The following is a 9,762-nucleotide window of genomic DNA, read 5'->3' on the forward strand; positions in this document are numbered from 1 at the left end:
TAACTATTAAAAATATTAACTATAAAAAAGGCCATTGAATGACTCGAGCGTGTGCAGAGAAGGGCAACGGAGCTGGTGCAGGGTCTGGAGCACAGGTCTGATGGGGAGCGGCTGAGGGAACTGGGGGGGTTTAGTCTGGAGAAGAGGAGGCTGAGGGGAGACCTCCTGGCCCTCTGCAACTCCCTGAAAGGAGGGTGCAGAGAGGGGGGATGAGTCTCTTGAGCCAAGGAACCAGCGCCAGGCCAAGAGGGAATGGCCTCAAGCTGCGCCAGGGCAGGGTCAGACTGGCTCTTAGGAAGGATTTCTTTGCAGAAGGGGTTGTTGGGCGTTGGAATGGGCTGCCCAGGGCAGGGGGGGAGTCCCCATCCCTGGAGGGGTTGAAGAGTCGGGTTGAGCCAGCGCTGAGGGATCTGGTGGAGTTGGGAACGGTCAGTGTGAGGTTCATGGTGGGACTGGAGGAGCTTCAAGGGCTTTTCCAATCGAGGTGATTCTGTGATTCTATTAGGAATATTCATACATGCTGAAAAAAACTTAACTTTCATCTGCCCTGAACCTTTCTGGTTTTGTTTGCGTGGCTGCCCAGGCAGCTTGTGCTTGAAATGAGGGAAGCAGCAGAAGGGGCGCCACAAAGGTGCTGAGCCACAGAACTGGTGCTGAGAGGAGGAGGTGAAGATGAGTTCGGCACTGTCGAGGGTGGTTTGCCAGGGCTCAGGACAAGTGTCACCCCCCCCCCCCGTTGTTGTCACCGGGCTTTGGGGGGATCTTTTTGTGGTTATCGGGGATAATCCCCCCGCTCTGTAGGTCTCCATCCCGTGCTGCAGCCGTGCTGAGCCCCACCCTCGCTTCCCCGGAGGGACGTGATGCGACATTTACCCGCTGAGATGCTTTCGGGGAGCGCGACTCTTGGCAGGGGGAGACCCGTGGTGCCGGGGCGGCCCCATGCTCCCCCCGAGGGCTGGCACGTTTCCGAAATCTCCGCTCACTTCCTCATCCTGCCAGCTCGTGAGAAGATCCCATTTTTGGCTCAGCTTGGCCGGGACAGCGCACACCACAGCAGCAGCAGTGTGTTTGTTACGGGGAGCCTGAAAACGGAGCAGGAAAATCATAATTTTCCCCTTTGATGGCTGTACTTGCTCGCTGTGAGAACGGGGAGGTGCCGCGAGTCCCTTCCCACCCCTCCTGGGCCGTACACACGCCGCTCCAGATGCCATCTGGCTTTTTGGGACTGTCCCGCTTTGCCTTCGTAGCCTCTCGCACACCGGACTTTGCGCCGCCGCGATGGTGAGTCTTGAGGAGGCTGAGCTTTGCCAGCACCCCACACCCTTTCTTCCCTTCTCCCTGGGGTTTTGTGGAGGAAAATCTGGCCAGATTTTACTTTGCCAGCAATCCGGGTCCAGCCCAGGCAGAGTTTCCTGCAGGGAAGGTTGTGGGGTGACTGTGAACCCCAAGGCTGAGCATTGGGGAGCCACCGGACACGGCACCTTCTCCCTGAGCTGACAGCGATGGGATGAACTTAAGCTCTGCTTTAGCATCCGCGTGATGACATATCTTCTAAAAACGAGGGTCTGCTGTTGACTTGTGGCATTTTTAAGCAGCTCAACTCTCTTTTCCAGGCTTGAAGTCGCCATTTCTCTGCTGCAATAACAACAATAAGGCTGAGACGCCCTCAGGGACGCGGCACCGCCAGTGCCCTCACTCCCAGGTGTGGAAGCAGCTTTCTGTGGGAAGACCCGAGCTCCGTGGCCACGTCCTCGCTCACCAAGTGGGGTTAACGGTGCGTGTTTTGGCAGTGAAGCTCTTGAGGGGCAGCCGGGGCTGCCTGCGGCGCGTGTGATGCTTTTCCCACAGCCGGGTTGGCGGTTGGGTCCGTGATGCTGCTTTTCTCGATGAGTCTCATGCTAAAATGGAGTGACCAGTGCTGCCTGGGGCTAATTCTTTTCCAATTTCTATCCCAAAGCTTTCCCTTTCCATGGATACAGAGGAAGTGGTCCTTAAAAGCCGACTTACTGCTCCTGCTCCACCGTAACCTTCTTTAGGGACGAGCAAGTGCCACCATCACTCTGCTCCTTCTGCTTCCACGGCTCGTGCTGGGGTGCCTGGGGCGACGGTGAGCGGATGCGCTTGTGGGGAGCAGCTGGCACGAGGAAAGCGAGTCCTGCGGCTCCCATGAAACCTTTGGGTCCTTTGCAACGGCTCGACAGGAGCTCCCGGAGGCAAAAAGGCACCTGGAGATGTTGCTGGGCTGGTTTGTACTTGGCTGCTCCGCAAACCCGATGCAGAAAAGCACTTCCTCCCCGCCAAAGGATCGGGGTGGCCCCGGAGGTAGGTCTCAGCCCATCCCCACGGCATCAGGAAACACCTCTGGGGCTCCGTCCTTAGGGTGAGGATCCCCCCAAACCCTGCCCCGATCCCAGAAATCAAGGACACCCCAAACACCGCCAGCTTGGGACCATCCAGCCAGTTTTATTTCGGGCGCTGCCTCCGCCGCTGCGGCTGTCGGAAGTGCGGAGCAGCACCCAGCGGAGCGGCCGGCGCGCTCGCCGCAGTCCCAGACCCCTAAAAAAACCCCTCCAGAGCCCCAGACAGAGGCAACATAATTAAAAAACCAGAATTACATTGCGTGGCGTGAGCCAGCTGGGGAGTCACCGAGCATCCTGGGCACGGTGGGATGGGAATAACCCTCCCCTGGCTCGGCCTCCTCGCCGGGGCACGGCATCTCTAGCAAAATATAACCTCTGCAACTCGTTTTGCTCCCTCTTTTTTATGTGTGTATGTATATATATATATAATATATATATATAACCTTGTGATACGGGTAGTTAAAGTCACCGGCGTAACGATGTCGGATACAAAGAGCTCTAAGATCAAGAGTAAAAACGACACGGTCCGGATTGTCTCCTCTTAGTCCCTTTGCTGCAGGCTCTGAAGCGGTGACCGGCTCCAGCACGCGCCTTGTCGCCCGGTTCAAGCCACGGCGGCATCCCGACCGTCTCCCTTCTCCGCAGGGATCGAGGCCGAGCCGGAGCGGGTGGAAACGCTACAGCTTGGCATGGCGGTGAAAGGCCGGTGCGTGCGGGGAGGCGTAGGTGGGTTGGCTGTGCCATGTCGCCGCCGGGTAGAGCCGGTGTCGCAGCGAGCTCTCGTAGGAGGCCGGGTAGTGGCCTGGGCCAGTCGCCAGCGGCCGGCACAGATCGGAGGGCTGCGTGGAAGTGGCTACCAAAGGGCTGGGGAAGGCGGGGATGACGAAAGGGTTGACGGAGAGGGACGGCGCCGCCGGCACCCCTTGGGATTTGAGGTGCTCCAGCGGGTTGCCGAAGCTCACCGGGAAACGCACCATCGCTCCCTTGTAAACGTCCGGGGCTTGCGGCAGCGGCGTGGCGTAGCCGGGGCTGGCCACCACCGCTTTGGGTTTGGCCAGCCCTTGCTGGCCACCGGGCGAGCCGGCGCCCGTGTCCCTGCCGTCGGCTTCCTTGAGGAAGGGGGAGACGGCCCGTAACTTCGCGCCGGGGCCGAAAACCGTCTCCTCCTCGCGGCCGCGCTTGCCCCTGGCCGCGGCGGGGGTGAAACCGGCCCCGGGGGGCACCCAACAGGCTTTGACCGCGGCTCCGCGGCTCTCCCCGCTCCACGCCTGCCCCGCTTTGTTCCGCAGGTCTTGGGGCTGCTCCTGCTCCTCGGCTCGCCCCGGGAAGGCGGAAGGCGGCTCTAAAAAATCCTTCAAGCTGGAGAAATACCCCCAGAGCGGGTGACAGCTGACGGGCTTCAGCACCTCGTTGCGGTAAGCGTGGAAGCAGCCGGTGAAGACGGCGGGTGCCGGACCCCCGTCCTCCCGCCGCGGGCAGGCCTGGGTGTCTCTCCCGCCGGGGGATGCGCTGGGGACGGGTCCCACCTCGCTCCCAATGCTGGGAGCTGGATCCTGAGCTCCCGACGGTTCCGGGCTCCTCCGCTCATCCAGGTGGGGGCCAGGGACCGGCCGGGGGGGCTCGGGGCTGGGGCCAGCGTCGCTCACCGCCCGCCGGCCCTCGGGGCAGTGGAGTTTGTGGCAGTGCAAGGACTCGGCCTTGCTCACCTGGGCCAGCAGCTTCTTCTTGGCCAGCGGGGACATGATGGGGTGGTTGCCTTTGGAGTAGAAGCTGGAGAAAAGGCGCTTGTAGGTCTCGGTGTGGGGCCTGCAGGGGCCGGGACACCCCCCCGAGGGGCTCGGGGTGGGGATGGCCAGGCTGGACCCTCCTTCCGCTGCCCGGCCCCGTTCCGGGGTGTCCCTCGCTGCCTCCACGCCAGCTCCCGCCTCCGGTTTCGCCTTGTCCGGAGGCATCTGCGAGCAAAGGGGATTCGGGGTGTGGGTGCGGGGCTCTGCTGCGGCCCCCTTTCAGCATCCTGGCCCCCTCCCCACCTTTAGCTGCCCTCAAGCCCTCCGCTCGCCTCTTCCCAGTTGGCTTCACCCCTCCTCCTGCCTCTTCCCTGGCTTCCCCCCAGCGAGGGACAAACCCAGGGGCTGGTGCAGGGGGTCCCGGGCTGCTCCCAAACCGGAGCCGCCTCAGCTGGGCTCTGGGGGGGCCGCGCACCTGCTCCCGGCCCTTCTCCTTCTTGGCCCTCTTGCTCTTCTCGCCCGGTTCGGTGCCCTTGGAGACCTTGTACTGCTTGCGGGGCTTGCTGGGAGGCAGCGGCTTGTCGTCCTCCCCCTTGAGATGCCGCACGTACGGGAGGACCAGCCTGCGGGGTGGGCGGCAGTGAGAACCGGCGCTGGGAGGGGAAACTGAGGCACGGAGCGGGACCCCCTGGCTCAGCCCCTACCTCTCGTAGTGGCGCCGGGTGCAAGTGGCCGCGCTGGTGCTGCCGGGGCTGCCCCCCAGCTCGTCGTAGACGTTCTTCCAGAGCCGCCGTCCCGTCACCTGCAGCGGGAGAGAGGGTTCAACATCCTGGGGACCCATCCTGGCACCCAGGGCACATCCTTGGGCCCATCCCAGCACCCGGAGCCCATCCCGGCACCCAGGGCCCATCCTGGCATCCAGGGGCCATCCCAGGGGTCCAACCTGGCACCCGGGGTCATCCTGGGACCTAGGGCGCATCCCGGCACCCAGGGGGGCACACTGTGGCACCCAGAGGCCATCCTGGCATGCGGGTGTCATCCCAGGGCCCATCCTGGCACCTAGGTGCCCATCCCAGGGGCCATCCTGGCACCCAGGGCCCATCCTGACACCCAGGGGCCCATCCTGGCACCCGTCCTGGTACCCAGGGGCCATCCTGGCACCCAGGGGCCCATCCTGGGGCCCCTCCCAGCACCCAGGGCCCATCCTGACACCCAGGGGCCATCCTGACACCCAGGGGCCCATCCTGAGGCCCCTCCTGGCACCCAGGGGCCGATTCTGACACCCAGGGGCCATCCTGGCACCCATCCTGACACCCAGGGGCCATCCTGGCACGCAGGGGCCATCCTGGCACCCATCCTGGCACCCAGGGGCCCATCCTGGCACCCATCCTGGCATCCAGGGGCTACGCTGACACCCAGGGGCCCATCCTGGGGCCCCTCCTGGCATCCAGGGGCACATTCTGACACCCAGGGGCCCATCCCAGCGCCCCTCCCGGCACCCCGGGGGGCCACGCTTACCAGCTCGTAGGCTCCCAGTTTCTCCACGGCTTTGTAGATTTTCCAGAGATTAACTGGAAATAAAGAGAGGCCGAGGGTCAGGGGGCCGCCGCCGCCACCCCTCCCCTTCCCAGGGCGGGGCGGGGGACACACACACACGTACTCTGCTTGAAGCCGAGGTGAGGGATCCTCTCGATGGGCGTGTGTCGGTCCTTCATGAACTTGTAGAGGCTGACGAGGAAGGCTTCCTCCTCCTCTTTCTCACCGCCGGGTGTTGCTTCTTCTACCGGCTTCTCCCGCTCGCAGCCATCCTCCGGGCTCGCGACCTCCTGCGGGACACGGCGGTGGGGGGGGGGGGGGGGTGAGATGGAGCTTCAGGGGAAACTGAGGCAGAGCAGAAACACCCAACACCCCCCCCCTCCACCTCCACCCCCCCATTCCCCAACCCGAAGGCGTTTAACGAGCTCGCGGTTCGTTAGCCGGCAGCCTGGGCCGCTGGCCAAGTTGGTCAAAGCTCTGGAACCGTGCGAGAACACGAGGAACAGCTTCCAGGAAAACAGACGGGCAGAAATTCATCCTCCACCCCCCCCCCCCCCCGCTCCGCCGCCGCCTTTCTCAGCTAAAAATGTTTCTCGTTTGTTTGTTCTACATTTTCCGGAGTTATAAAACTTGTTGCTATTTTTGGGCAAAGCAGCTGCTCGGCTCCCATGTACTTTATTTATTTTTTTATTTTTTTTTTTTAATTCTTCTTCTTTCTATTCTTTTAACCGCTTGTGACAGACGCGGTATTTTAACGGCTGAGCTATTTCGAGGCTTTTTTTTTTTTTTTTTTTTTTAAATAAAAAGCCGCTGGACGGCGGCGGCGGCGGGGGGGGGGTGCTGGCGCGGCAAAACCTAACCCCCCCCCGTCCCCACCGCTGCGGCAGGATCAAAAAATAATTAGCAAAATCACATTTCTCTCCCCAAAAATGCCGTTTTGAGTATTTCCCCCCCCCCCCCCCCCCCCGCAACTCCTCAGTTTGGGGAAATTCACCCTCCTCATCCTCGTTTTCACAGCAAAAGCGGCGCTCGCCCTCTGAGCACCTCTTGTGTGTGTGTCCCCCCACCCCCCACAAAATATGGGGGGGTTCAGCACCCTCCCCGCCCCAAAAATGTGGCACTCACCGGCGGTTTGGTGGCGGGGGGGTCTTGGGGGTCTCGTTGCTCCATGGAGGGGGGGGGGGGGGGGAGAGTGGTTGGCTTTGATTTTAAGAAGGATCCTGGGAGGAAAAAAAAAAAAAAAAAGAGGGGGAGGTGGGGGTGAGACACCCCAAATTGTTGCTTCCCCCTCCCGAGAAATTTAAGAGAAAATTGGGATGATTTGGGCCACGGCGTCGCCCGCCAGGCACCGAAATCGGCCGTTCGGCCGATTTCGGTGCCTGGCGGGCGACGCCGTGGCCTAAAGCTCCTCCCTGAGTGCCCCCCCCCAACAAATTTAGGGGTCGGAACCCCCTTGACACCCCAAATTCCCCCTCCCTCCCCCCCGCCCACTTTTGGGGGCAAAACGTTGCAAAACGGGTTTAAAAAAAAAAAAAAAAAAGGAGTGCCAGCTTGGGCAAACTGAAGAACGGGGTGTGGGGGGGGACACACCCCCCTCGTCCTTTCCGTGTCCCCCCTCACCCCCCCCCAAGAGACCCCCCCCCCCCCGCCCCGTTTCCCCCCGCCGGTCCCGGTCCCGCTCACCCGCCGCCGCCGCGCCATGTGACCGCGCCACGCCCCCCCTCGTCGCCTATTGGGTAACGCGGCCACGCCCCCTCCTCCTATTGGTCAGCGCAGCTGCTCGTCGTTCCCCCCCTCCCGCAGCGCAGAGCATGCTGGGAGTTGTAGTCCCGCCGCCGCCTCGTAGTGGTGTGCGCACACGCGTGTGCAAGGGCCGCTCACGCGTGTCCCAGCGTGTTCACGGCGGGGTGTGTGTGTGTGTGTGTGTGTGTGTGTGTGTTCCAAGCGCCAACACGCGTGTGAGTCCGTGGCTACCGGCTTCCACACGCATCCGCACACGCGTGTATGGGCGCTGCGGGCACACGCGTGTGCACGGCCACGCGTGCGCGCACGCGCCTCGATGTATGTGGGTGCTGGGAGAGGGAGGGGGGAGCCCCCCCCCCACGCGTGTGTGTGTGTGTGTCTCTGTGCGTGCAGGCACACGCGCCTGTGCGGCGGGTACCCGTGAAGCACACGCGTGTCCGTGCGCGTGCGGCCCACACGCGTGTGCCCCCGCCCCGGGCCGTGATTTCGCCGGTTCCCGGCACTGCGAGCGCAGCGACGGCGCTGACGTGATTTCCTCCCTTTCTGGTATCGCTGCGAAAACGCAGGAAACCGGGGAAAAGCGCGGCGGGGGGGGGGGGGGGGCAGACGTGTGTGGGGGGGGTCAGGACGACAACACCAGGAGCTTTTGGGGTGAAAAGCGGCCGATTTGGGGCTCAACCACTCAAACCGGCGCGAACAAGCCGCGTCGCCTCAACGCAGGCGGCGGGTGAGCGTCGCGCCGGTAATTTGGGCGGCTGAAGGTGCCGGCCGGGCTGTAATTACGCGTTGAGCGCGATAATAATTAACGGCGGTTCCGCGGCGGCGGCGGCACGTTCCCAGCGCTGTCGAGAAACCGCCGGAGCGGGGCTGAGACCGGCCAAACTCATCCCACGTCCCGCCCCGCCGCGCTTCTCGCCGCCTGCAGAGCCCTCGCTGTCGCTTTGAGGCTCTTTCTGCTGACCGATATCCCTCTGTTTAACCCCAATTTTTGACTTTTTAGGCCCGATTTCCCTGGTGTTGCCGGCCGGCGGGAGCGTGGCGGAGGTTGGAGCGAAGGGCCGAGCGTCACGGCCAGGAATAGCGCGGGAGCGACGCCAGGCCATGACGGCGGGTGAGTAATGGGTTGAAGTCATCCCTTCCCCAGCCCGCGCCGCCGGAAAATAACCCCCTTACATCACCCCCCGCCGGGCGGAGGGACCCCCCCGGGGTGTGCGAGAAGGGATTTGGGGTGGCCGAGGTGTCCCCGTGGGGTTGGGGTGGGTGCCCCTTTTCTCTGTAATTTTTGAGATTCCCACCCGCTGGTTGGTTCTCCCCCCCCCCCCCGCCACCTCGGGCCTTGGCGCTGTGGCATGTGGCGAGTTGAGCCGGTCTCAGCTTGGCGTGGGGGTGATGAGGTGGGGTGACACGTGGCTGGTGGGGGGTGATAGGACCCCCCACGCCCCACCACGTCTCCCCCCCCGGGACCCCCCCCCGGTACTCACCGGCTCAGGAGGCGAAGGCCGGGCGGCTCATCGGCGCGGCCGGAGGAAGAGCTCTGTGGTTTGCTGGTGTTACGGTCCCGGGGATGACGGGCTGGGGGATGAGTCATCCCCCACTCAGGGAAGTGGCGTGTGCGTGTGCGTGAGTGTGAGTGTGTGTTTGCGTGTGCCATTGACTCTTTCGTTACCGGAACGGACGGGCTTTTTGGGGTTCTCGCCCAGCGGCAGCCCAGCACCGCGCTGAATGACTGTGCTGGACTTTCCAGCCTGAGCCCCCACCCGCCGCCGCCCTCCACACACACCACCACCACCCCGGGGCTGGCGGTGTGGCCGCGGTGGCACCAGGGGGGTTTGGGGACACGGCCCCATCCCGGTGGCTGGGATGATTGGGGGGTTGCGGTCCTGGTCCCCCTCCAAGGGTGGCTTTGCTGGGCACCGTCCTGCGAACGGGGACAGTCACCGGTGTCACTGGGGCTGGGCACCATCCTGGAATGGGGAGAGTCACTGGTGTCACCGGCGCTGGGCACCATCCTGGAAGTGGGGACAAAGTCACTGGTGCCACTGGGGCCGGGCACCATCCTGGAAATGGGGACAAAGTCACCAGTGTCCCCAGTGCTGGGCACCATCCTGGAAACGGGGACAAAGCCACTGGTGTCCCTGGTGCTGGGCACCATCCTGGAAACGGGGACAAAGCCACTGGTGTCCCTGGTGCTGGGCACCATCCTGGAAACAGGGACAGAGCCACCAGTGTCCCCAGTGCTGGGCACCATCCTGGAAATGGGGACAAAGTCACCGGTGCCCCCGGGGCTGGGCACTGTCCTGCAAAGGGGACGGAGCCACTGGTGTCCCCTGGGGCTGGGCACCATCCTGCGAATGGGGAGAGTCACTGGTGTCACCGGGGCTGGGCACTATCCTGGA

At 63.4% G+C, this 9,762-nt stretch overlaps 1 protein-coding gene across 2 annotated transcripts; it reads right to left on the reverse strand.

Annotated features, from left to right (window-relative positions):
• Nucleotides 1-2,443: 2,443 nt before the first annotated feature.
• On the reverse strand, nucleotides 2,444-8,930 carry ARID5A (AT-rich interaction domain 5A). 2 transcript variants are annotated; one of them, XM_074852155.1, is made up of 7 exons: nucleotides 8,848-8,930; nucleotides 6,749-6,843; nucleotides 5,748-5,913; nucleotides 5,606-5,658; nucleotides 4,792-4,889; nucleotides 4,563-4,710; nucleotides 2,444-4,312 (listed from the first exon to the last, which is right to left on the reverse strand). In XM_074852155.1, the coding sequence occupies exons 2-7, from the start codon at nucleotides 6,791-6,793 to the stop codon at nucleotides 3,038-3,040; spliced, it is 1,785 nt and encodes a 594-aa protein (XP_074708256.1). In that variant the 5' UTR covers nucleotides 6,794-6,843; nucleotides 8,848-8,930; the 3' UTR covers nucleotides 2,444-3,037. The 2 variants fall into 2 exon arrangements, with proteins under 2 accessions (XP_074708256.1, XP_074708257.1); XM_074852156.1 differs by lacking the exon at nucleotides 8,848-8,930 and having other exon boundaries at nucleotides 6,749-6,921.
• Nucleotides 8,931-9,762: the final 832 nt, after the last annotated feature.

Source organism: Strix uralensis, chromosome 28 (genome assembly GCF_047716275.1).
Source record: "Strix uralensis isolate ZFMK-TIS-50842 chromosome 28, bStrUra1, whole genome shotgun sequence".
Taxonomy (NCBI): Eukaryota; Metazoa; Chordata; class Aves; order Strigiformes; family Strigidae; genus Strix; species Strix uralensis.

Bases quoted from the DNA above. Each gene is read 5' to 3' on its own strand.
- ARID5A (XM_074852155.1), bottom strand. From the start codon at position 6,793: ATGGAGCAACGAGACCCCCAAGACCCCCCCGCCACCAAACCGCCG. The intron at 4,890-5,605 runs GTAAGCGTGGCC...CTCCCGCTGCAG, and splicing joins AACTGGGAGCCTACGAGCTG to GTGACGGGACGGCGGCTCTG. The intron at 4,313-4,562 runs GTGCGCGGCCCC...CTTTGCTCGCAG, and splicing joins AGGAGAAGGGCCGGGAGCAG to ATGCCTCCGGACAAGGCGAA.